This window comes from Oncorhynchus mykiss, chromosome 19 (assembly GCF_013265735.2).
Source record: "Oncorhynchus mykiss isolate Arlee chromosome 19, USDA_OmykA_1.1, whole genome shotgun sequence".
Taxonomy (NCBI): Eukaryota; Metazoa; Chordata; class Actinopteri; order Salmoniformes; family Salmonidae; genus Oncorhynchus; species Oncorhynchus mykiss.
This window is the reverse complement of record NC_048583.1, coordinates 60,049,675-60,076,862: the sequence shown is the minus strand read 5'-3', so window position 1 is coordinate 60,076,862 and position 27,188 is coordinate 60,049,675. Positions and strand designations below refer to the sequence as shown.

The following is a 27,188-nucleotide window of genomic DNA, read 5'->3' as shown; positions in this document are numbered from 1 at the left end:
GACAACCATTCTGTCAGCGGACAACTTGGTGACGATCCTGAAATGCCAATTGTCCAGCAAAAAGACTTACTCAACAGAAATGTGGAAGCTGTTCTTCCAAAACAATGCTGCTATTCTGGACCAGGCTCTTATGGATTACTCCAGCATGGTATGTTGAATCCCAGAATTACAACAAAATGTTGGCAATATGTGTGGATTTTGTCAATACACATCTGTTTATACCTTTCCAGAACCCCAACACCAGCAGTCCAGCTATGCCAAATGTCCTTGATGCCATTGGAGATGTCAAACTCAACAACTTCATGAATGCACAGCTGAACAACGCCAGCTTCGTTGACAAGTTGTTCCAGAAGATGCTCCGTCCATTCTTGGCATCTCCATCTAGGAATTTCCTCTCCTGTCTCAGCTCAAAGAACTTCAGTTGTCAGACCTACCAAATTGTGTATGTAAAGCCATGATACCCAATACCATTGTCAATACAACTGGTGATATGCCTACAATTGAATAAGAAGTCAAGATAACATAGGTAACATGGGCTCTGTTCTCTTTCAGCATTGAGGCTCTAAGCAACCAATCAGCCTCCATGGACAGAGAGCAACAACGAGTGATCTTCACTCATTACATCTATCCATTCCTTTCAAGAAATGACTCATCAGGTAATAAATGGTTCTGGAAAGCACAAAAACATACACACTTCTCTGGGCCAATCCATTGAACTCATCTGCTTAGGGGAACTTAAAGTCCTTTGTTTAACTCTGCTTTTGTTTCAGATCCCGGCTGTGTCTCAAACACCAGTGGAAGCATGGACTGGCTCCAGAGGAACTTTGGCATCTTTTCTGTTTTTGCAGAACTGCAGGAGTTACAAGTCCTTAATCCCGACTTCTCCAGCGTAAGTTGCCTAGGTGTTTGTCTGGATGGTTATCCCCTCAATAACATTACCGCGCCACTCACTGACATGTGCCACCTTTCTTTTGCTTTTTCTATTTGTAGAAGGAATCACTGTCGCTGCTTACCCCAACCCAAGTGGCACAATTGACATTGACCTCTGGGGCATTGAATGACACAGATGACATTAAACTTGTGTTTACGCGGCTGGAGGAAGGTGACGCTTTCAAAAATGTTGACGAGTTTCTGACGCAACTGACCGCAAAGGAAGAGGTAATGCACTTTTGAGATAAACAAACTGCATGATTTCATCTTGACAAATATCAATCCCCATGTCTTCCTGTGTCTCCCTTTGTGGATAGTGAAGGACAACAAATGAGCAACGAGCAACCTATCAATCTTCTACTTTCATTTATTACCGGCAAAGCTCGATGGAATGCCGTGATGAGTTGTGCAGTGTTGAGGAACTCTGGTCATGTGTTTCAACAGATTCCTGACATCCATCCAGCCGTGAGAGATGTGATGATGAATCAGACGTTCAACATCATCAGCCTTCAATTCCCAGAGTTCGAAACGCTGGACTGGATTGCATGGTTCGAAGTAAAGCTGATTCCCATCCTCCCCAGTTTGAATGAAGTCATGCTCACCATTGCTACCTCAAACGTCAACTGCACCAACTACCAAGTCATGTGAGTAGGGACCAACTTCCTGCTAAAATTTGCCATGGATTTGAAGACTAAAATCTATTGCAAACGTGGGGTGGGTATCTATAGCAAGCGTCATGAGTATATATTTTCCCATTTACAGTGTAAGAGGAATGGACAGAGCTTTCCCTGAAATGACTCAGGATAGAAGAGAAGGAATCGCAAGAGTCCTGCTGAAATACCTGAGGAGATCTGTTCACCTCATCAATGGACCAGGTAGGGCTCAACAAGCAGGTTGTGATGCTCATGGCTCTTCTGTTGCATCTGCTGATATGTTGCTTCCATGAACAAGATATCCATGAAGGCTTTTCCTCATTTTAATAATCAAAATGGCCATGCATTTCTTTTAGCTTGCAGGCAGAAAATCCACAATGATGCTGACTGGCTTGTAATCAACCTGGGGCCATTCTCCGAATACACAACCTATTCTGATCTCAAAGTCTTCAACATCTCAGGGGTAAAACAATAGTTTTCTACAAAAACATTTGAGTGCAACATTGGAATCTTGTAATTTGACGCTGCTCATGTGGAGATATGGCTAATGCATTTTGTATTCTGTTGTTTTCTTCTCCCCAGGTGGCAATTCTAGACTCCCTCTCACCAAACCAGAAAGCCGAGCTGATACTGGACCCCACAAACCTGGCAAATGAATCTCTTGTGCAAGAGGTTTTCCTAGGGGTTCTGGGATCTTCAGGTGTGGCGGAGATTGGTCAATTTTTCCAATCATTTGTGGAGGTTGCTTCAAAGGTTTGTATTTTACTTCTTGGTATTGAGATGATTGGTTTATTTGAACACATCTAAACAACATTGTCATCATGGTAAACCAGGAGTGGTCCTAAGCTATTGCCATATATGCAATAGATTGTGAACTTCTCAAAATAGCTAAGGCAAGACTCCAGCCACTCGATTTACCTACTGTTGTTGTTTTTCTAGCAATTAATTTTCTCTGATGCTGTTAATCTACCAAGCACCTCCTTACAGAATGTTTTTTTGTATTTATTTTTACAGAGAAACCTGACAGCTATTGAGCCAGGACTGCGAGACACCCTCTTAAACCTGACACTGACGGCACTCGCCCCCAAATTGCAGACACTAGATACTCTGGGATTCAAGCTTTGGTTCCAGGTCTATCTCCCGTTATTCCTCCCAAGCATTCATCCTGGGACCTTTTCCGTCATCCCAAGGAATATCAGCTGTGACTCCTATAGTGCAATGTGAGTTTCAGCTCTCAGTGTTTGCAATGATTATTGAGGCTGTGATTTGGCATGTGATTGCCAGATGCTGTGTATTCTAAATATCTATTCTACATACTGCACATTAGTACATTTAATAGGTTGTCTTTTAATAAAACATGTTTTTTTATTTACACAGCATCAAGGGGTGTGATAATGTGATCACTAGGTTGTCGCTGATCCAGTCCCAGCAAGTCTTCGTGTTCACCAAGGATTATTTGACAGGCCAATCCATTGAAGGTAACATAATGAGTCCTGTAACTCAAAATATCATGTTACTATGTTGGCTGCACAAAAGTCTATTTGAATCAAACATGGCGGCAGTATCAAGTTTACCTAGCACCCATTCAAATTGGCCGTAAATGTTAATAAACATTACATCGTCTATTCACAAAGCTGTCTGCCGCCTGAGGCGATTTCACCGACACTCCTACGCTGCCCAAACTCTCTAAATGCAATATAAGCAAGACATTATTTTTCAGTTACTAAAGATACACTTACTGAATGAAGTTTAGGAAAGTTGCACCCAGCTGTATTTTGAGAAACACAAGAAATGTGGAACAGAATGGTGAGATGGAAAGGCGAGCGCAAGGTGAAAGAATGTGTCGTAGCTGAGTTGGCTTGTGAAAACAGCTGGGTGCAACTTTGCTAAACTGCATACAGTAAGTGTATATTTTGTATTTGAAAGATTCTCTCTCACTTATATGAAAGTTAAGCGCCAAAGGTTTCCAAAACCATATCGAGGCATATTTGCATTTAGACAGTGTCGCAATTTAACAGAGTGCTGGGATTGTAGTTCATGACTTAGTCATCTGTGATCAGTACCATCAGCTGAAAACCCAAGGGGGGCCTGCTGTAAACTGGATTATACCCCACTTGAGAGCTAAGATTTAACTGACTTACAAATACAAAATAACTCCATACTTTGCATAAAACATTATCGAATAAATACAAATGTAGTCTAAAAGTTATCATTTTTACAGACGCTAGGTAGAATGGCTAGTTTATATTTTTGAACACATTTTCCTCATTTTACATCGGACAAAAAAAAAGAAAGCTACACAGTATTAAAGCCTAGCTGATTGCTACTGTACACGTGATGACATTTCATATTATTTTGAAAAGTTGACATACCTGTGTTAGAGTTAACATACCTATATATCGTGTACAATAGATCAGAAAAAAATCTGTGTTCATCAGCTAGCTAGCTACACAATTATGGTAGCTACATTCTTGACCTTGGTCAGAACAGAGCTAGAACAATAAAGGCTGATGTCATAGAGCTGATGCCATTAAAAGAGGCCCAACTTCAGTATGGAAAGATTTGTGGAATGGAACAACATCTGGGACCAGATCTAAACAAGCAACTTAGAAAGTTGAGAGACGTCAACAACCTTCAACAATGTACCTACGGTGCCTTCGGAAAGACTTGATACATATCAAACAAATAGAAGCACATGTTTCAGCTTAATACAATACGCAAGAACATCTAGACAGATTAATAATGGCTGTTGATGCTCGAAAAAGGCTTTTCTATTCAAAACTTTTTGGAAGCTTTCAACTTTCCAGCTAAAAGAATAAATAATAATACATTATCTGATGAAATTGCTTTAGAAAAAGAGGCACAAGACAGGGAAGTCCCTTCTCCCCCCTCCTGTTTGCATTGGCAATTGAACCGCTTGAAAAAAATTATTACACAGAACCCAAACGTAACAGGTATCAGTATTGGTAAACATGAATAGAAAGTAAACGCATTACAGATGATCTGCTGATATCCCTGACCAATATTGAAAACTCAATGCCCCCTATGGTAAAAAAATATTTTCAGAATACAAAAGAATCTCAGGATATAAAGAAAGAAAAATAACAACTAAATAATGGCAATAGGAAAAATACAAATAATAGATTAAATACTTAGGATGCTCTATTCATGGCATTATATCTGCAACGTTAAACAACGTTGGACTACAGAACGTGGTCCAGATTTTGCACGTCTCTATGGGACATGATTTGTTGCTTCGCCACATAACAAAGTAACGTCACATCTATTGGATTGAAAGAATAACTAAAGCTATAAATGACGAATAGATCGATTGTCAACAGATTAAAATAATAACGTTTGGAAACTGAACTAGTGTTCAATTATTTCGGTCCCTCCCCCAAGGATTTTCCTGTGTGAAGACTGTGAGAGATGACAGAGATTGGCTCGGAAGCAACTTTGGACAATTCCGGGTCTATGCTTCATATGTGGACTTTGTGACCCTGAAGAGTGATTTCAATGGAGTAAGTCACAAGGCATTATGTCAGTGAAACATCTTTTTGTATTACAGTCTTACAGAGTCTGAAGCTATTTTCCTCTCACAGTCATTTCTCTGGGGTCAGATCATTTCAATTTAGGAACTGAAATAGGATGTTCAATTCTGCATTAATTGAGCTAAGTACTAGCTGTTCCTTAATTGAAGTGGTAATAACCTAAACATTGTCTTTGAGGTCCTGACGTGCAATGTCAGACACTTGTTTAAATGATTTCTGATCTCCAGGTGAAAGCAGCAGATCTCCTCACTCCCATCCAGCTGGCTCAGCTCGCGACGATTCCCTCCCAACTTGAAGGGGCACAGGGTGTCAACAAGATCATGGCAGCCATCAGTCCGGCTAACTTTGGATTGTTCTTTGACATACTCTCACCTGCCATTCAGGTACGTACAGCGTCTGTCTACTAACCTTTCAGGTACACAGCATTGATGTTTCTGATTAGAATTGAGGTTGTTCTACAATACTAAAATAATTTTGAGAGACATTACTAACATAAGTAATGTTTGTTGTTTATTGAGTTTTAGTTATATGTAATATCCACAATTCAGCATGTTGCTGTCAATTGCACAATGCTATGTTTGAAAACTGTCTAAAGCAAGCCTTTGCCTTTGAAATTGGTGACACTTAGCTCATTATTTTTTTACATATGTATTTTCAGTTGTGTTATAACATTGAAAATATTGAATATTGAATGGCTTATTGACGTGTTTGAAACTTCTTCCAGAAACACACGAAGAACTACACAGAAGAGGTGAAATCAGCTTTCCTCCAGGTGGTGCTGGACAGCGGGAACCTGTCCTCCAACACCATCAACGACACACAATTCCTCGTTTGGCTCAGGGTTCGGCTGAACCCCCTCTTGCTGAACCTCTCATCCAATCAAGTGACACCACTCTTCCGCATCATGAAGGATAGGGGCTGCAACAGCAGCCAAGAAGCGTAAGGAGAGATAACTAAGTCAAATAGCTGTTTATATGTGTTCTGATGTGCTATAGCTGTCTATATGTGTTCTGATGTGCTATAGCTGTCTATATGTGTTCTGATGTGCTATAGCTGTCTATATGTGTTCTGATGTGCTATAGCTGTTTATGTGTTCTGATGTGCTACATCAGTTCAAGATAATCTAAATTAACAAATGTAATAGAACATTTAAAATAGCTTTTTAGTGTGATATTTACACATATCTCTCGTCGTTTTTCTTTTGGAAACTCAGAATCTCATTATTAGACACTCTGCGGTCTACACTGACTAAAGACACACAGAGGGAAATCTACAGCAATACCTTACTCCTCCTGAAAGGTACGCATTTGGGTCTAAAACTGTGTTCTTCGATCCCGGTTCTAGGGACCTAGAGTGTAGTAATTCAGGTGTTTGTTTAAAATGCTGGGGCTATGTTAATTAAATACATTTATCTAAACTGCCGTTTTTCTCGTCTGACAGAGCCAACGCCACTGCGATGCTATGTAAACGGAAGCTTCTACTCGTTTTTGAGAAGCACGTTCCTTGGCTTTGGATTCCCCGACCTGTCAATGCTTTTCACGCTCATGCCAGACACACGCCAACCTGAGGTAATGGCAGAGGACCTCTTCTTCATCTTCTTCATCTTCTTCTTCTTCAATAATACAAAATTGCAATTAGAACAACTTGGGCCTAGTTCAAGTGGCTGTCCCCTTTGTTTTTAATGATCGATTGATCAGTAACCCGTCATTCTCCTGGTGTTGCAGCTCCTGAATTCCATAACCTCCTCTGAGCTGAGTCAGTTCCTCAGTCAACCTGACGTGGTTGGCAACGGTTCCAACGTATGTGCTGTCTTCAACAACTACGCCAAGACGCCTGTCTTCCTGGAAACAGTATGCGGCATTTCTACTTCCTGAATTATATTCGTATTTTTGAACGTACTTGGTTTTGTTGACGATTTGACATCGTTTTGTCTTTTGCGTTGTGGTCAGCCCAATTTGAATTGAAAAGAAACGTGTATATTGGGCCTTTTCACCCCAACCCATCTTGTTTCTCACTTCAGGAGGATGTCCCCGAGGCTGTGAAGCAGCTGACCCTTCCCTGCGTCTGGTCTTTAGCTCTGAACAGCGGCAATAGGTCAGAGGTGAATGCCTGGTTTGACCTCAGACTGAAGAACTACTTGAGGTTCCTTACCAGGAGCCTCGTCAGCTCATCTAAAGTGCAAAACGCCAGCTGTCTCGCATTCCAGAAACTGTAAGGGCTTCTTTGTTTAATGCCATTTTTAATTGACTGAAAGTATCATGAATCCTTTCTTTGCACGTTGGATGATATAATATGTCAAACACTAACAGCATGCATAGCCTTTGTTCTGATCACATCGTTGTTTTGCTTCAGAGTCTCAGTCCTTGGAAGCGATTTCAGCTACAACAGCTCTGACTTTGCACAGAGTGATGTGTACATCACCATTAAGTCCTACCTGGGCACAGGTAAGACTTTGTGTCACTGGAAAGTTTGACACTGGATAAAAACTCGACTAACCATTCCTGTGTAGATATGATTATCTCCTGTAAAATCCTCCTCATCTGAGATGATGATTCAGTCATAGAAGGTGTTTTATCCATTTCAGGTTAATGACTAACATTTATTGGGGATGGTGACAGTATGTGATGGTATCATGTAGCATGTGCATTGACGTAGGCTTGTTCTTATTTTTGTCTCTGTAACCTTAGGTGGACCTAGGTGCTACAGCGCAAACGACCCAGAGCTGAACTCTACCGCCTGGTTTGTGAACTACATCGGTGTTTTTGTGACCTACCTCTCTCTGGAGGACCTCAACACCTTTGTTACCGCGAGTCAGGTATGTCTCTGATTTAGGCTGGCTGTCATGAGGATTTGATTTTAATGTGATTTAGGGGCTAAATTAGGGCTGGGCGATTTGGCCAAAATCTCATATCCCTATGTAGGTCATTTCATATCCCGATAACAATACATTTCACGATATAGCACATTTTCTGTAAATTCAATGAATAAATAGTTTTTATAAAATGACCACATGTAAAGGCCTATTTCTTATTACATTTTGAATTAAAAACTTATCAAATAAAAGGTACTTACTCATTTTTGATTATTTATCCTTTTACTTAGAGCCTTTTGTGCAAATGTTCAATTACGCATGTAACAAAATATAACATATTAATGTATAAAATTAAATTTAAAAAAATTAAAACACTTCAGCTGTAGTTGCAAACAACATAAATATAGGCCTAAAATATATATTTTTGGGGGGGCTTGCCTGTTTTGCATGTTGTTTTGGCATTAATATGTGTATTCCTGGAGTGTTAGCACCAACTCACGAAATCCCCGTTTCTCCACCGTGTAAATTGTGGCCATGTCTTTGCAGATGTAAATTGTAAAGGCAGCTGTTATCTCCTTCCATCTTCGTGATTCGTTGCCATATGCTGTGCCGCGGGCAAAAGCCTCTTGCAACGTCTGAGTCGGAGGGTTTGTTTTGAGCACTCGACCGTACTTTTTTGGGGTCTCATCCGTAGACTCTCCGTACTGTTTCACATGATTCTTGCGTAGGTGGTAAAAGAGGTTAGTGGTGTTTGAGCCTGTTGTCTGGACCGGCCTGCAGCATATTTAGCAGAAGACAGTTTTCTGGTCCGTGTCAGACTTTTCATACCCAAACCACGTCCATGCGACCAAAGTAGCCCCTCTTTTAAGTACGAGCTCTGTGTCTCCGTGCTCTGTGTCACGTTCACTCTCCTCCGTGTTAGTTTGTGTTGCAAATGTCCTTCCACACGTGCACAAAGCGTCGTCCAATTGACTAAAAATATTGCCGGAAAGTGTGATTTGCGACACAACGAAATAAACGATAGAGCATAATATGAAACGTTAGACATTTTTCTATCGTCACACGATATAAATCATCATATCGCCCAGCCCTAGGCTAGATGTAATCTAAGGGGAAATACAACAATACACATTTTAACGAAACAGGATAACCATCCTGTGGTAAGACATTTCCTGAATAACAATGTTATTTTGTGTTTGAAGATCAATGTATTCTTGGAGAACCAGGCCAATATCAAGCTCTTCAACAACACGGCTATACCTGCTAACGTCACTTCCTACTACATCACACAGCTATACACACTGAACCCCACGTTCAACCCTCTGCAGTGAGTATCCATTTATAGTGGCAGTTGTTGTAGTAGTGGAAGTAGTAGTGGTAGTAGTAGTAGTAGTAGTAGTAGTAGTGGTAGTAGTAGTAGTGGTAGTAATGGTGGTAGTGGTAGTGGTAGTAGTGGTAGTAGTAGTAATGGTGGTAGTGGTAGTAGTGGTAGTAGTGGTAGTAGTAGTGGTAGTAGTAGTAGTAGTAGTGGTAGTAGTAGTAGTGGTAGTGGTAGTGGTAGTAGTGGTAGTAGTAGTAATGGTGGTAGTGGTAGTAGTGGTAGTAGTGGTAGTGGTAGTAGTAGTGGTAGTGGTAGTAGTGGTAGTAGTAGTAGTGGTAGTAATGGTGGTAGTGGTAGTAATGGTGGTAGTGATAGTAGTAGTAGTAGTAGTAGTAGTGGTAGTAGTAGTGGTAGTAGTGGTAGTAATGGTGGTAGTGGTAGTAGTGGTAGTAGTTGTAGTAGTGGTAGTAGTGGTAGTGGTGGTAGTAGTTGTAGTAGTGGTAGTGGTGGTAGTAGTAGTAGTAGTGGTAGTAGTGGTAGTGGTAGTGGTGGTAGTAGTAGTAGTAGTAGTGGTAGTAGTGGTAGTGGTAGTAATGGTGGTAGTGGTAGTAGTAGTAGTGGTCGTCATGTTGGTAGTGGTAGTAGTTGTAGTGGTAGTGGTGGTAGTAGTAGTAGTAGTGGTAGTAGTGGTAGTAGTAGTAGTGGTAGTAGTAGTAGTAGTGGTAGTAGTAGTAGTAGTGGTAGTAGTAGTGGTAGTAGTAGTAGTAGTGGTGGTAGTAGTAGTAGTAGTGGTAGTAGTAGTAGTAGTGGTAGTAGTAGTAGTAGTAGTAGTAGTGGTAGTAGTAGTAGTAGTAGTAGTAGTGGTAGTAGTAGTAGTGCTAGTAGTGGTGGTAGTGGTAGTGGTGGTAGTGGTGGTAGTGGTGGTAGTAGTAGTAGTAGTGGTGGTAGTAGTGGTAGTGGTAGTGGTAGTAGTAGTAGTAGTGGTAGTAGTAGTGGTAGTGGTAGTAGTAGTAGTGGTAGTGGTGGTAGTGGTAGTGGTAGTAGTAGTAGTAGTGGTGGTAGTGGTGATAGTGGTAGTAGTGGTAGTAGTAGTAGTGGTAGTGGTAGTAGTAGTAGTAGTAGTAGTAGTAGTAGTGGTGGTAGTGGTGGTAGTGGTAGTAGTAGTAGTAGTAGTAGTGGTAGTAGTGGTGGTAGTGGTAGTAGTAGTAGTGGTAGTGGTAGTAGTAGTGGTAGTCGTGGTGGTAGTGGTGATAGTGGTAGTAGTAGTAGTGGTAGTAGTAGTAGTAGTAGTAGTAGTGGTGGTAGTGGTGGTAGTAGTGGTAGTAGTGGTGGTAGTAGTAGTAGTAGTAGTAGTAGTACTACGATGGTCATAGTAAGGATGTTAGTAGAACTGTATAAGTAAGTAGGGATTGTAGTAATATATGTACTGTAGTGGCAGCAATAACAGAAGCTATTGTAGCAGCATTTCTCTAGTAATAGCATGATGACGATAATGGTTAGAACCCAACTGAAATGACACTGTAACAATGGTTTGTCTGGATATCTTCTTTTCCTTCAGACTGCCCGGCTTCTTCCTGTGTGAGGTCCCAAGTACGGCCTACAACTCCCTGGGCCAGACAGCCAGTATGGAAATCCTGGACCGTCTGCAGCTGTTCTGCAATGGAACTAAAGACCCCCAGGTACATGATTAGAAATTAAATGGAAGACCCTCAGGTTCATGATTAGAAATAAAACGGAGGACCCTCAGGTACACGATTAGAAATAAAATGGAGGACCCTCAGGTTCATGATTAGAAATAAAATGGAGGACCCTCAGGTTCATGATTAGAAATAAAACGGAGGACCCTCAGGTACATGATTAGAAATAAAACGGAGGACCCTCAGGTTCATGATTAGAAATAAAATGGAGGACCCTCAGGTTCATGATTAGAAATAAAACGGAGGACCCTCAGGTACATGATTAGAAATAAAACGGAGGACCCTCAGGTTCATGATTAGAAATAAAATGGAGGACCCTCAGGTTCATGATTAGAAATAAAATGGAGGGCCCTCAGGTACATGATTAGAAATAAAACGGAGGACCCTCAGGTACACGATTAGAAATAAAACGGAGGACCCTCAGGTACATGATTAGAAATGGAACAAGGAGAACAGACATAGTTCTGAGTTTCACATGATATGCTTATGTCAAGTGACAATTTTAGCATGTAAATCTTGGTGGGGCAAACAAAACAAATGTGGGATGCATTCCAGAAAAGCCACAACACAACACTAAACAATACATTAATTGCACTATAACGGTGACAAACGGTAACCACAAACTGTTAGGGCCTACATAAAGCTGTCCCAACAGCAGAGTCCCAATAGCAGTCCCAACACCTTACCACAGCTACAGTTCATTCAGCCTCATTTGCTGCCTTAAAAAAGAATATGGCTGATTTGCTTAAACAAATGTGGTTTCTACTGACAATTGAGATGTACAAACTATGGCAAAGGGGACAACAAGCGGATAAGAGGAAATCCATAATTTCGATTAAGACCTTAATTAATGAGCGAGAGACGACGGATGTAAACGAAAGGGGGATTCCTAGTCAGTTGTGCAACTGAATGCATTCAACTGAACTCAGAATAAGAGGTGCTGCCTTAAATCGACATCCACGTCTTCGGCGCCCGGGGTAAAGTGGGTTAAGTGCCTTGCTCAGGGGCTCAGGGGCAAAACGGGATTCAAACCAGCAACCTTTCGATTACTGGCCCGACACGCTAACCACTAAGCTACCTGCCGCCACGTTGTCTTCACAACTATTTGTTCAACCATTTTGAAATGTACAGCGACAGAATTCAGAACATGGGCCGTTCTTACAAATAAACAGACAATGAAAGCTTTTACAATATTCAATGATTACATATCTCTAAAACAGGTTATAGGCAAACAAGCCCACACCGGCCACGAACAAAGTGTTTACAATACCGCGTTGGTGTAAATAGACCTAATTATTAGGGTGAGGCACATGGGCTACTAACAGCTTACTACACAACATACACTTAGTATAACTTTCTCAGCTACAGTATACATATCTCCCTGGCATATTACATCATTTATGCAGCAGCATACAATACATTTTTGGACTCACCTTGACTTGTGATGTGCTCCCTTAAACATGAAGGTGGCGCGGTAGTTTTGTAATCAAACTTTGTTATCAAAGTCTGGCATTCTCTGGATTTATGGTGGGAACTCTGCAAAAACACACAACCACTCAGTTGAATAGCAGGTTACTGTTACTGATGGCTTTACACTGCTGTTAGCCACTAATTCCTTCCAAACGACTCATTGTTGAATTAGCGATTTCCAACTTGTTGTGTAATCTTTATGTGCAATGGCCCGATGAGCACCGATATCTATAATTTATCTTCATTATTTATCTTAATGTGATACGGATTGAAAAGGATTTGCTAGTAGATTGTCGACTTGATTTACGATAATGACTGCTAGCTAAGACTGAAATGAAAATGTCAATCAAAGCAAAACGGGATTTGTTGGCATTCTATCTGTGGCCAATGACCTTGAGCCTTCTTGGACTGGCACTTTTAATATTTATTTAAATAGGAAAATCAGTTAATAAAAAAGTTATTATTTACAATGACAGCCTACCGGGGAACAGTAGATTAGTGACAGATGTTTACTTTGTCAACTAGGGGTTTCGATCTTGCAACCTTTCGGTTCCTGGCCTAACCACTAGGCTACCTACCACTGAACTAGGCTACCTACCACTGAACTAGGCTACCTACCACTGAACTAGGCTACCTACCCCCTGAACTAGGCTACCTACCCCCTGAACTAGGCTACCTACCACTGAACTAGGCTACCTACCACTGAACTAGGCTACCTACCACTGAACTAGGCTGCCTACCACTGAACTAGGCTGCCTACCACTGAACTAGGCTACCTACCACTGAACTAGGCTACCTACCACTGAACTAGGCTACCTACCAGTGAACTAGGCTACCTACCACTGAACTAGGCTACCTACCACTGAACTAGGCTACCTACCAGTGAACTAGGCTGATACACCAGTATTTTTGGAGCTGCCTTTCTCCAGAATGCAAAAAAGAGACCATGTTTGTATGTGGATTTAATAACTCAATGATTATTTTTTTTTTGTTTTACATTGTTTGCAAACTGATGTGTGAAATATCAAAATAATAAGCAAAACAGGATAGATAGCCTGTCGTAATCATAAATTCATCAACCCTATTTAGTGGTAGACTCAGTGTGACAACCAGGTCACAGTGGATGTTGATTCAAATGAGGATGACATGGGTAATTATGGCTTAACCAAATCGTTATCTTTGTGTTTGCATTCTGTTTTGTTTAAAGACTAAACTACTCCCCCCCCCCCCCCCCCCCGGCAGGTATCTGCTGCACTGGTGGCTAATTTCCACACTATCACGGAGAGCACCCTAGCAGCCATTGGGAACAGCAGCAGTGGCCTGACGACCACCCAGATATCCTCCATCTCTTCCTCGGCACTCGTGTCGTCCCTGGCCACACTCGGCTCCGTGACCGGCTGGAACCTGGGCCAAGCTAGTGCAGTCATCCAGAGCATCATTACCGGAGGCTTCCCGGTGAGGGCGCCATCTTCTCTAGAATCAGAGAATCATACATAGTTGCTTCTATAATCCTTTTGAGTACTTTATTTTCGTAACAGCCTGCTATTTTGTAATTCCTTGTTCTGCTGCATAGTTGGGATCAAAGTCTGTTTGATAAGATAACACATATATATATATATATATATATATTAATGAACTTGGATAATCATACTTGAATGAGCCTGATCAGAGTAATAATACTATTTGATTGACAGATCGACACTGCCTCCTCGTTGATGTCGTTGGGCACACTCGTTGCGGGCGTTCCGTCAGCGGCGATAGCGAGCATCCCAACCACTGAGCTGTTGACAGCATCCCAGAGCTCTGTGTTTATCACCAACATGCTGGCTGCCCCACAGATTGTACAGGAAACCTACGTCAACAAGGTATCAGGTGTATCTGACAATGTTGTATTGGATATATATATATATTTTTTTTGTACAGTTTGTAGGTCACACTGAAAAATGAACAAGTATGCACATTGTCAAAATACTATATTTGCCCTAAATTCTACAACATGTTGTTTGTTCTAACAAAATGGTTGTCTTTCCATTGTCATTCCTTATTAGATAATCACCATCAACCAAAGCCCCAACGCGTTGGTTGTGAACGTACCTGATGCCATGGCCACACTGATCCCCAGGGCTCTCCTGACCTTCTCTCAGGAACCTGTGGACGTACAGGCTATTAACAGAAAGACATGGAAGCAAGAACAGGTTAGTAGTGTCTTTTCATCATTTATGAACAGGCCTTCCCGATGAGCACAAGACAAGAGCAGGTCAGTGTCTTGTCATCATTTATGAACAGGCCTTCCCGATGAGCACAAGACATGAAAAGATGGTGAAAAAAAGACATAGTAAAACAACATATTTTCATCGTCTTCTGCACACTGGGTTTATTCATTCCTAGCAGGTTTCACGTGAAAAATGTATGCATTTGGCGTGTATAGATATAACTGTCATTATCAAGACTCTTTCCTTGTCTTTGTGTTGTAGGCTGTTATATTCTTCGGGGACGTAGCGAGCAACGCAAGCATCGACTCGGAGGAGTAAGTTAAGAATGCGTTAACATGACATATAAACAAACCCAGATCAACTGTCCTATTGTGTCTTTCTGTCCTTCTACTTCCTGTCATGTTATCTCTCTCTCTCTTCTTAGTCTCTTCTCCCCTTAGTCTCTGGCCTCTTAGTATCTGGCCTCTTAGTCTCTCTCATCTTAGTCTCTTCTGCTCTTAGTCTCTTCTCCTCTTAGTCTCTTCTCCTCTTAGTCTCTCTCCTCTTAGTCTCTCTCCTCTTAGTCTCTTCTCCTCTTAGTCTCTTCTCCTCTTAGTCTCTTCTCCTCTCAGTCTCTCTGTGTGTTTGTTCTTCACTGGTTGCCCTTTTCTTGTGGCAACAGGTCACAAATCTTGCTGCTGTGATGGCAAACTGGTATTTCACCCAATATATATGGGAGTTTATCAAAATTGGGTTTGTTTTCAAATTCTTTGTGGATCAGTGTAATCTGAGGGAAAAATGTGTCTCTAAAATAGTCATACATTGGGCAGGAGGTTAGGAAGTGCAGCTCAGTTTCCACCACATTTTGTGGGCGGTGTGCACATAGCCTGTCTTCTCTTGAGAGCCATGTCTGCCTACGGCGGCCTTTCTCAATAGCAAGGCTATGCTCACTGAGTCTGTACATAGTCAAAGCTTTCCTTAAGTTTGGGTCAGTCACAGTGGTCAGGTATTCTGCCACTGTGTCAAATAGCATTCTAGTTTGCTCTGTTTTTTTGTTAATTCTTTCCAATGTGTCAAGTAATTATCATTTTGTTTTCTCATGATTTGGTTGGGTCTAATTGTGTTGCTGTCCTGGGGCTCTACAGTCTCTCTCCTCTACAGTCTATTTTCCTCTTAGTCTCTGTCATCTTACAGTCTCTTTTCCTCTTAGTCTCTCTCCTCTTACAGTCTCTTCTCCTCTTACAGTCTCTTTTCCTCTTAGTCTCTCTCCTCTTACAGTCTCTTCTCCTCTTACAGTCTCTTCTCCTCTTACAGTCTCTTTTCCTCTTAGTCTCTCTCCTCTTACAGTCTCTTCTCCTCTTACAGTCTCTTCTCCTCTTAGTCTCTCTCCTCTTACAGTCTCTTTTCCTCTTAGTCTCTCTCCTCTTAACAGTCTCTTCTCTTCTTACAGTCTCTTCTCCTCTTAGTCTCTCTCCTCTTAACAGTCGCTCTCCTCTTACAGTCTCTTTTCCTCTTATTCTCTCTCCTCTTACAGTCTCTTCTCCTCTTAGTCTCTCTCCTCTTACAGTCTCTTCTCCTCTTACAGTCTCTTCTCATCTTAGTCTCTCTCCTCTTACAGTCTCTTTTCCTCTTAGTCTCTCTCCTCTTAACAGTCTCTTCTCTTCTTACAGTCTCTTCTCCTCTTAGTCTCTCTCCTCTTACAGTCTCTTCTCCTCTTACAGTCTCTTCTCCTCTTAGTCTCTCTCCTCTTACAGTCTCTTTTCCTCTTAGTCTCTCTCCTCTTAACAGTCTCTTCTCTTCTTACAGTCTCTTCTCCTCTTAGTCTCTCTCCTCTTAACAGTCTCTCTCCTCTTAACAGTCTCTCTCCTCTTAACAGTCTCTCTCCTCTTAACAGTCTCTCTCCTCTTACAAACAGGCTCTCTCCATCCGTGTTGCAAGGGTTCACATGTACATCAGCACAGTCCATGACAATCAAAACGGTGCACAGACTGGTTCATGCCTGCAGACCGAGGATCCTTAGGGAGAAAGTGGCGCTGAAAGAAACACAGGTCTGTGAGACATGAAGATGTCAGAGTTATGACGATGATGATAGCTAATACATCTCACACAGGATTACCTCTTATATCTTTTTGTTCCACAGTTGACCTGCATGTACAATTTACTGAAAGACAACCTTGACCAGAGTTTTACAGACTATCCATCAGACATGCTACTATATTACAAGTAAGTCTAATCGTGATCATTATGTTATCGTGTTAATTCTCTAATCATGTTTGTTATTTAAACCTGTTAATTATCTATCCTGTTAAAGCTGCAATATGTAACCTTTTGGGAAACCCAAACAAATTCACATAGGATTGTCTGTTATATATCTGTCATTCTCGTTGAACGCAAGTCTAAGATGCTGTCGATATATTCTATGTGGGCTATTTCTATGCTTCCGTTCTTAAACGTCGTTTTTTGTTTGGTCTTTTTACTTTCAGTTTTCTACACCAGTTGAAAATACAATATTTTGGGTTATCCGAAAATATATTTCACAGCGGTTTAGATGATAAAATAATTCTCTACACTGTATTTACATTTGAGTCATTTAGCAGACTGTAAGGGCGTTCGTCTGTAGGAGGAAGAGAAGCGGACCAAAGCGCAGCGTGGTGGTTATTCATGTTTTAATAAATCACTACACATGAACAAACTAACAAAAACAAGAAATGTGAAAACGCAAAACAGTCCTATCCTGTGACAACAAACACAGTGACAGGAACAATCACCCACCAACACACAGTGAAACCCAGGCTACCTAAGTATGATTCTCAATCAGAGACAACTAATGACACCTGCCTCTGATTGAGAACCATACTAGGCCGAAAACATAGAAATGCCCCAAAACATAGAAAAACAAACATAGACTGCCCACCCAACTCACGCCCTGACCATACTAAATAAATACAAAACAACAGAAATAGAGGTCAGAACGTGACACAGACACTCTTATCCAGAGTGACTTACGGTAGTGAGTGCAGACATTTTCATACTTTTTTTTCATACTGGTCCCCCGTGGGAATCGAACCCACAACACTGGCTTTGCAAGTGCCGTGCTCTATCAAGTGATACACACTGGCCAATACATGCTTGTGTTGTCTCACAAACTGAAATTAGGAAAACTATTCTAATTTTAGCAACAAGGAAATGGCGAAGCGATTTCTGAGTAGTGCATCGTTAATTATCTAATCCTGTTCACGATCTAATCCTGTTCATGATCTAATCCTGTTCATGATCTAATCCTGTTCATGATCTAATATGGTTAATGATTTTAACATTCAATACTATACAATAATCCAGACAATACTATACAATAATCCAGACAATACTATACAATAATCCAGACAATACTATACAATAATCCAGACAATACTATACAATAATCCAGACAATACTATACAATAATCCAGACAATACTACACAATAATCCAGACAATACTATACAATAATCCAGACAATACTATACAATAATCCAGACAATACTATACAATAATCCAGACAATACTATACAATAATCCAGACAATACTATACAATAATCCAGACAATACTATACAATAATCCAGACAATACTATAAAGAAAGTATTTCCTGGTAGTTCAGAAAGCATTTTAGTTCAGAAAAAAACTACCAGGAAATATAATTGGATTTTATAATCCTGTTGATGCTTCATATGAGTGACGTGTGGGTCAATGGGTTGAGGGAATATTTCCTTAGCTAATTTGTATTAATCTGTAATAATTGTTCATTTCCTTCCAGCTATGCAAAGGTTGAAAAAAGCAATTGCAGGTCCTACTTCAACGCGGCAGGTTCTGCAGACTTCTCTGTCCTCTCCAGCGTGCTGAACAAGGAGGAAATGCTACTGGACAATGCAAAAAGCTGCTTGGTGAGTGGCTACAGAGTTGTGTCCTTTGTCTATAGATACACTATATATACAAAAGTATGTGGACACCCCTTCGAAATGAGTGGATTCAGCTATTTCAGCCACAACCGTTGCTAACTGGCGTATACAATCGAGCACACGGACATGCAATCTCCATAGACAAACATTGGCAATAGAATGGCCCGTACTGAAGAGCTCAGTGCCTTTCAACGAGGCACTGTAATAGGATGCCACCTTTTTCAACAAGTCAGTTTGTCGAATTTCTGCCATGCTAGAGCTGCCCTGGTCAACTGTAAGTGCTGTTATTATGAAGTGGAAACATCTAGGAGCAACAACGGCTCAACTGCAAAGTGGTAGGCCACACAAGCTCACAGAACAGGACCATAGAGTGCTGTCCATAGTTGCAACACTCACTGCCAAGTTCCAAACTGCCTCTGGAACCAATGTCAGCACAAGAACTGTTCGTCAGGAGCTTCATGAAATGGGTTTCCATGGCCGAGCAGCCACACACAAGCCTAAGATCACCATGCACAATGCCAAGCGTTGGCTGCAGTGGTGTAAAGCTTGCCGTCATTGGACTGGAGCAGTGGAAACATGTTCTCTGAAGTGATGAATCATGCTTCACCATCTGGCAGTCCGACAGACAAATCTGGGTTTGGTGTAGGCCAGGAGAACGCTACCTGCCCCAATGCATAGTGCCAAACTGTAAAGTTTGGTGGAGGTATAATGGTCTGGGGCTGTTTTTTATGGCCTCTTAGTTCCAGTGAAGGGAAATCTTAATGCCACAACATACAATGACATTCTAGATGATTCTGTGCTTCCAACTTTGTGGCAACAGTTTGGGAAAGGCCCTTTCCTGTTTCAGCATGACAATGCCCCCGTGCACAAAGTGAGGTCCATACAGAAATGGTTTGTCAAGATCGGTGTGGAAGAACTTGACTGGCCTTCACAGAGCCCTGACCTCAACCACGCCGACTGCGAGCAAGGCCCAATCGCCCAACATCAGAGCCCGACCTCACTAATGATCTTGTGCCCGCAGCAATGTTCCAACATCTAGTAGAAAGCCTTCCCAGAAGATTGGAGGCTGTTTTAGCAGGAGAGGGGGGACCAACTCCACATTAATGCCCATGATTTTACAATGAAATGTTTGACGAGAGAGGTGTCCACATACTTTTATAGTGTATCTTCTGTGACCTTTTTAAGAAGTGCAGTGGCGCAGGATGTGACTCCTAACAGGACATACCCAGACCCCTCAGCTAAGTTCGATAACTGTCCACAGCTTTAATAAAACAATGATGGAATGTTGGAATGCAGTAACCGGTAAACATGTTTCCTCATTAGCGTCTTAGTGTTTCTACGTTACCATAGTAGCATGAGTCAGAAAAGTCTGGTTCTCTTAAAACCAACAACAACACTATCATCCCAAGACCAGAACTATCACCCCTTTAGTTCACTTTTTGTGCTATGGAATTGTGGAAAGGTTGTGGTTTCCTTAGCCAAAGTTATAGCCAATTACAATGACAGAATGTTGGAAAAGTTGGGAGGTCAACAACGTTTTATAGAAACATATGATTCAAATGAATCACCTCTAATTCATTTCGTTAACACATCACTTTGTTGCGTAATTTCTAGGGAATTAGTGAAGTGAGTCTTAGCAAAAACCACGTGGAGGTGCTGGGAAACATGGTGTGCACTGTGAACGGCTCCTACATCCTAAACTCTGACCCCTTCATTCTGGAGAAACTGAAGAACTGCAAGGACTTCACCGAAGCTCAAGTCGCTGCCATGGAAACGCTCCTCATTTCAGGGACAACACAGTATGGGTATGTGAATGAGAACTTTTGTGAACAAAGTTTGTTTTGATTTTTGACTAAATCACAAAAGTTGTACATGCAATAACAATACAATTTACAATATGGTTTTCAGAAAAACAACTACATGGAATCAACAAACGTTGGAAGACCTTGAAACCCTGCCACTGTATCTGACCCAAAACTTCTGGAGCCTGTTCACAACAGTACGTTAATGCTTTACCATTTTTTTGGTGTGTTTACGCCTTTAAATTATCTTTGTAGAAAGGGTGAAAATTAATGATCTAAAAATGTTTGGTTTGGTATTCACAGGAGGTGAAAGGGAAGTTCCTCAAGTCCTTTATGCCCCAGCTGAGGAAGCAGGAAACAGTGAAGAGGAAGCTGAAGACACTGTTCAAGCAGATCAACTCACACAGCAGATCCAAGCGGGGAGCAGGTAAACTCACTATGCGCTAAAACATATTGGAGAAACAGCTTAGAGAATGATACATTTGCTATGAGATTTTCATGGGTATCATATTTGCATATGGGTCTGGTGTTTCTCACCATTGGCTGCTTTTCAAAAGGATGCATCACTGGCAACATCACCCAGTCGGTCATCGCAGACACCTCGTTCCCCTTTGGCTATGACATGACCCAGTTTGACCTCTGTCTGGACATCAGCGTTCTGAAAGACAATCTGGCCGCTTTCACTAAACAAGTCGATGACAACAACTTCCAGAAGATCATTTTAGTCAAACTAAACCAGGTAATGATGACATCAAAATGGCCGTCTGACTTTTGTTTCTTTGACTCCCAGAACGGAATGAAAAATGATTGTATTCATAACAGGGCATAGATATGAGAAGGGATAGGTACGAGAATGTCATTACTCTCAGAAGACCAGTCCGGTTTATTGAATCGTTAGATCAAATGAGTGGAGGACCATAATCATAATAAATGCAAACATTGTGTTCCACAGGCTTATCCATCTGGAATTGTTGACGAGCAGCTTAAGGTGCTGGGCTCTGTGTCGCGCGTGGCCACTCTTGATGACATCACAAAGTGGAGCATCACCAAAATCGACACACTGTCGGCACTGATGGCCTTTGGTGATGGTCCATGGGAAACAGAGAAGGTATATTAAAGGAAAGAGATGTTTGTACTTTGTACCTTTTTTTTGTATGTCGCTTTTCTCTAATACAAGTCTCTTTCTGTTGATGCATTCAGAGTAAGGCAATCATCACAACATACTTGAACACGTCAGGTAACTCCTTGGGGAGCTCTGAGTTAAATGCCGTTGGTGCTAATCTGTGTTCTCTGGATGTGAGCGTACTGAAGACCATCACGTCAAGCAGTCTGAAGTGAGTATATCTGACCTGCTCAGCAAAAAAACTGCTAATGAATTATTTCACAGTTCTGTTAACCAACTCATGGGTAACAATGAGACAATATGCCAGCTAAACTGTAGTCCTAAATAACAATGAGACAATATGTCAGCTAAACTGTAGTCCTGGGTAACAGTGAGATAATATGTCAGCTAAACTGTAGTCCTGGGTAACAATGAGACAATATGTCAGCTAAACTGTAGTCCTGGGTAACAATGAGACAATATGTCAGCTAAACTGTAGTCCTGGGTAACAATGAGACAATATGCCAGCTAAACTGTAGTCCTGGGTAACAATGAGACAATATGTCAGCTAAACTGTAGTCCTGGGTAACAATGAGACAATATGTCAGCTAAACTGTAGTCCTGGGTAACAATGAGACAATATGTCAGCTAAACTGTAGTCCTGGGTAACAATGAGACAATATGTCAGCTAAACTGTAGTCCTGGGTAACAATGAGACAATATGCCAGCTAAACTGTAGTCCTGGGTAACAATGAGACAATATGCCAGCTAAACTGTAGTCCTGGGTAACAATGAGACAATATGTCAGCTAAACTGTAGTCCTGGGTAACAATGAGACAATATGTCAGCTAAACTGTAGTCCTGGGTAACAATGAGACAATATGTCAGCTAAACTGTAGTCCTGGGTAACAATGAGACAATATGCCAGCTAAACTGTAGTCCTGGGTAACAATGAGACAATATGTCAGCTAAACTGTAGTCCTGGGTAACAATGAGACAATATGCCAGCTAAACTGTAGTCCTGGGTAACAATGAGACAATATGTCAGCTAAACTGTAGTCCTGGGTAACAGTGAGATAATATGTCAGCTAAACTGTAGTCCTGGGTAACAATGAGACAATATGCCAGCTAAACTGTAGTCCTGGGTAACAATGAGACAATATGTCAGCTAAACTGTAGTCCTGGGTAACAATGAGACAATATGTCAGCTAAACTGTAGTCCTAAATAACAATGAGACAATATGCCAGCTAAACTGTAGTCCTAAATAACAATGAGACAATATGTCAGCTAAACTGTAGTCCTGGGTAACAATGAGACAATATGTCAGCTAAACTGTAGTCCTAAATAACAATGAGACAATATGCCAGCTAAACTGTAGTCCTAAATAACAATGAGACAATATGTCAGCTAAACTGTAGTCCTGGGTAACAATGAGACAATATGTCAGCTAAACTGTAGTCCTGGGTAACAATGAGACAATATGTCAGCTAAACTGTAGTCCTGGGTAACAATGAGACAATATGTCAGCTAAACTGTAGTCCTGGGTAACAATGAGACAATATGTCAGCTAAACTGTAGTCCTGGGTAACAATGAGACAATATGTCAGCTAAACTGTAGTCCTGGGTAACAGTGAGACAATATGTCAGCTAAACTGTAGTCCTGGGTAACAATGAGACAATATGTCAGCTAAACTGTAGTCCTGGGTAACAATGAGACAATATGTCAGCTAAACTGTAGTCCTGGGTAACAATGAGACAATATGTCAGCTAAACTGTAGTCCTGGGTAACAATGAGACAATATGTCAGCTAAACTGTAGTCCTGGGTAACAATGAGACAATATGTCAGCTAAACTGTAGTCCTGGGTAACAGTGAGACAATATGCCAGCTAAACTGTAGTCCTGGGTAACAATGAGACAATATGCCAGCTAAACTGTAGTCCTGGGTAACAATGAGACAATATGTCAGCTAAACTGTAGTCCTGGGTAACAATGAGACAATATGTCAGCTAAACTGTAGTCCTGGGTAACAATGAGACAATATGCCAGCTAAACTGTAGTCCTGGGTAACAATGAGACAATATGCCAGCTAAACTGTAGTCCTGGGTAACAATGAGACAATATGTCAGCTAAACTGTAGTCCTGGGTAACAATGAGACAATATGTCAGCTAAACTGTAGTCCTGGGTAACAATGAGACAATATGCCAGCTAAACTGTAGTCCTGGGTAACAATAACAGTTTTTTGCATTTCTCATTTATCTTCTAAGGAATGCCAATTCCCTGGACGTGACCTCTTGCTCCACTGAACAGAAGAGGGCTGTATACGACATCAGCAAGAGTTCTTTTAGCTCCCAGCGTATCTCTAATCCAACATATTACCAACTCATCAGCCCCTACCTAGGTAAACACACACACACACACCAGATATGAGTCTTTGCTTTTTTCCCACTTACTTTTGGTGCGCTTGATTTAGCTTGCCCGGGGGAGGGGGGGGACGGGTGGGCAGGGTTTGTTCTGTTGGGACTATTCCAAGGGTTTCATTGCACCGGAAAACTAAATGGGTAAAGCTAACGGAGTATGACAATCTGAGGTACTCTATTCAGTACTTGCTGAATGTGTGCATTCCTCTTTTTTTGCCAGGTGGTGCTCCCATTGAAGACATAAGGAGCCTTGCAGCTCAGAATGTGAACATGGACATAACTACATTCAAAGGTCTTGAGAGCACTGTAATTCCTGTAAGTATCAGATAGCTCTGGACCCGTTCTACCTGCTGCTACAATGTAAATACAGGAAACCTGTTTCATCTGTTTATTTATTTATTTTATTTAACTCAGAGTCTGACCGTGAGCGAGGTGAAAGGACTTCTGGGTGCTAACGTGGATGATCTGAAGACATTTGAGAACGACGCGGTTGTTCATGCGTGGTTAATCGCGCAGCCTCAATCTGATCTGGACTTGCTGCGGCTGGGTCTGACCGGAGGCAAAGAAACTTCCACAGCGGTGGTGCCGACAGCGGTGGTCCCCCTCAACAACACCAACACCACGTTGGCACACAACGCTGTCACAGCCAAGCCACTACCAATCACCACAACTCAGAGTAAGGAAACATGGACCACCCGCGCACCAACTCTTTACATTACATATAGGCATTATTCCTGATGAACCCTTAAGGGGTAATCTGCAGTTGCTATATCTATGTTTGCTATATCTATGTTTATACTCCTAAATTAGTGATATATATGTATTGATTCTTGAAGAATATCAATTAGAAATGCCACATGAGCTCAGTTCAACTGTCACACTCTATGAGAACCTCAAATATAAGCTTGTTTTGCTCCAATGTTTGTAAATATTGTAAATGTAAACAATCACTGTAAAGCCTCATAACATGGTTAAAACAATACGTTTGATATCGTGGATGGTCAGTCCTTGTGTCCATAGCTCTGTCTATGAATTTGAGAGTGGTTACATTTCTTCATGGGCCCATCCCAGAACAGAGGGATGAGGAATGTCAGAACAGAGGGATGTCTTGTTGTTATTGTTTCAACTAAAGATTTCCCCTTTGAAGACTACTGATAGAGTTATCTTCTAACAAGTCCACTATACTGTACGTTCTTGTCCCCTGCTAATACTTTTCTGTTAGAACATATTAAAAAGTGACAGTGGACATTAACATTAACTGAATAATGTATTAATGTGTTACAGGATAATTACAAACGATAATTACATAGGATAAATTACATAGCATAATTACACAGGATAAATTACACAGGATAAATTACAAAGGATAAATTACACAGGATAAATTACACAGGATAAATTACACAGGATAAATTACACAGGATAAATTACACAGGATAAATTACACAGGATAAATACACAGGATAAATTACACAGGATAAATTACATAGGATAAATTACATAGGATAAATACACAGGATAAATACACAGGATAAATTACACAGGATAAATTACACAGGATAAATTACACAGGATAAATACACAGGATAAATTACACAGGATAAATTACACAGGATAAATTACACAGGATAAATTACACAGGATAAATTACACAGGATAATTTACATAGGATAAATTACATAGGATAAATTACATAGGATAAATTACATAGGATAAATTACACAGGATAAATTACACAGGATAAATTACATAGGATAAATTACATAGGATAATTCCATTGCTGGGAACTGTATGTTAAAGTGTCTCAAAATGATTTGACCTCTCAGATGGTGTCGGTAATGGAGGAGCACATCCCGAGAAAGACCTGGGAGCCCTCTCTCTCTGTCTGGCACTGGTCACCGTCATCCTGCAGATGATGTGAGACGAGATGATGAGACCACAGTGTGACCAGATGATGTGAGACGAGATGATGAGACCACAGTGTGGGCCAAGCATCTTCTAAAATGAACAGCAACAACCTGTTTTACTTTTAGAATTGTTGAATCGTCTTGTACTACTTATAACCAAGTTTACAAATATTTTATTTAGCCAATCACGTTTTAATAATTTATTGTTTTTTGTCATTCTTGTTTAGCATCACTCTTGTACGGAATTATCACAAGTATATGTCTATATATATATATATATATATATATATATATATATATATGTGTGTTCTTATAAGATTGCACATTTACATGTTTATATATTTAAATTATATTTTTGTCAAGGAATGTAAAATTCATGAAGTATGTACACCTGTCCTTGTACTTAACCCACAAATATGACCTATGTAAAGTTAGGGCTCTATTCAATCAGTATCGCTGGCCAACAGAAATATAAAGGTAGATTCTGATTGAGCTAAAAAGATGCAGTGTTTACCGCGAATGCAGTCTCTGCTAACATGGGATCGTTGCCTTTAAATTTGAATCACGCTGTAATGACGAACTTCCGTGGTACGGATTAAATAGAGCCCATTATTCATATTTTTTCTTCAAATTAATAAAAATGCAAATATACCATCGGTGCTCAGCTCACATTACTGGATAGTGAAGTGTTGAAAACAAAACACAATACATTTCCTGTATAGCACACGTCACTGTTCCGCAGTATGTTCTGCTTGCAGTACTTCAGGTAAGCCACATGGTGACAGTGTAGTAGTATATTCTGAATCGTTCTGAAAAGTGAACAGAGGTAGTATTGAAGAAAAAGAAGATGAGTAGAAGAATGAAGGAATAGCACCTGTGGTGTAAAGTACTTTTAAGTAAAAAAAATACTTTAAACTACTACTTAAGTAGTACTTCACTGTTTATATTTTTGACAACTTTTGATTTTACTTTAATACAATCCTAATGGAAATAATGTACTTTTTACTCCATATATATTTTCCCTGACAACCAAAAGTACTCGATACATTTTGAATGCTTAGCAGGACAGGAAAATAGCCATATTCACACACTTATCAAGAGATTACGTGGTCATCCCTACTGCCTCTGTTCTGGCGGACTCACTAAACACAAATGCATCTTTTGTGAATAATGTCTGAGTGTTGGAGTGTGACCCTGGCTATCTGGGAGAAAAAAAAAATAACAAAAAACTGGTGCCTTCTGCTTTGCTTAATATAACGAATTTTAAATGATTTAAACTTTTACTTTTGATACTTAAGTAAATTTTAGCAATTACATTTACTTTTGATAATTAAGTATATTTAAAATCAAAAACTTTTACTCAAGAAGTATTTTACTGTCTGACTTTCACTTCT

At 40.6% G+C, this 27,188-nt stretch overlaps 1 protein-coding gene across 1 annotated transcript; it reads left to right on the top strand.

Moving 5' to 3' along the window:
- Positions 1 to 558: 558 nt before the first annotated feature.
- On the top strand, positions 559 to 26,448 carry LOC110498398. The gene is made up of 37 exons (XM_036955217.1): positions 559 to 656; positions 771 to 889; positions 991 to 1,158; positions 1,375 to 1,574; positions 1,693 to 1,805; positions 1,940 to 2,046; positions 2,166 to 2,336; positions 2,598 to 2,803; positions 2,961 to 3,061; positions 4,986 to 5,104; positions 5,362 to 5,517; positions 5,859 to 6,073; positions 6,348 to 6,433; positions 6,575 to 6,702; positions 6,859 to 6,984; positions 7,155 to 7,345; positions 7,487 to 7,578; positions 7,822 to 7,949; positions 9,149 to 9,273; positions 10,826 to 10,946; positions 13,677 to 13,889; positions 14,129 to 14,299; positions 14,483 to 14,629; positions 14,909 to 14,961; positions 16,542 to 16,674; positions 16,767 to 16,849; positions 18,422 to 18,548; positions 20,178 to 20,368; positions 20,472 to 20,562; positions 20,669 to 20,792; positions 20,923 to 21,104; positions 21,318 to 21,473; positions 21,566 to 21,699; positions 23,735 to 23,868; positions 24,108 to 24,202; positions 24,302 to 24,563; positions 25,714 to 26,448. Exons 1-37 carry the CDS (start codon positions 584 to 586, stop codon positions 25,806 to 25,808), a joined length of 5,136 nt encoding a protein of 1,711 aa, XP_036811112.1. The 5' UTR covers positions 559 to 583; the 3' UTR covers positions 25,809 to 26,448.
- The last annotated feature ends 740 nt before the right edge of the window (positions 26,449 to 27,188 follow it).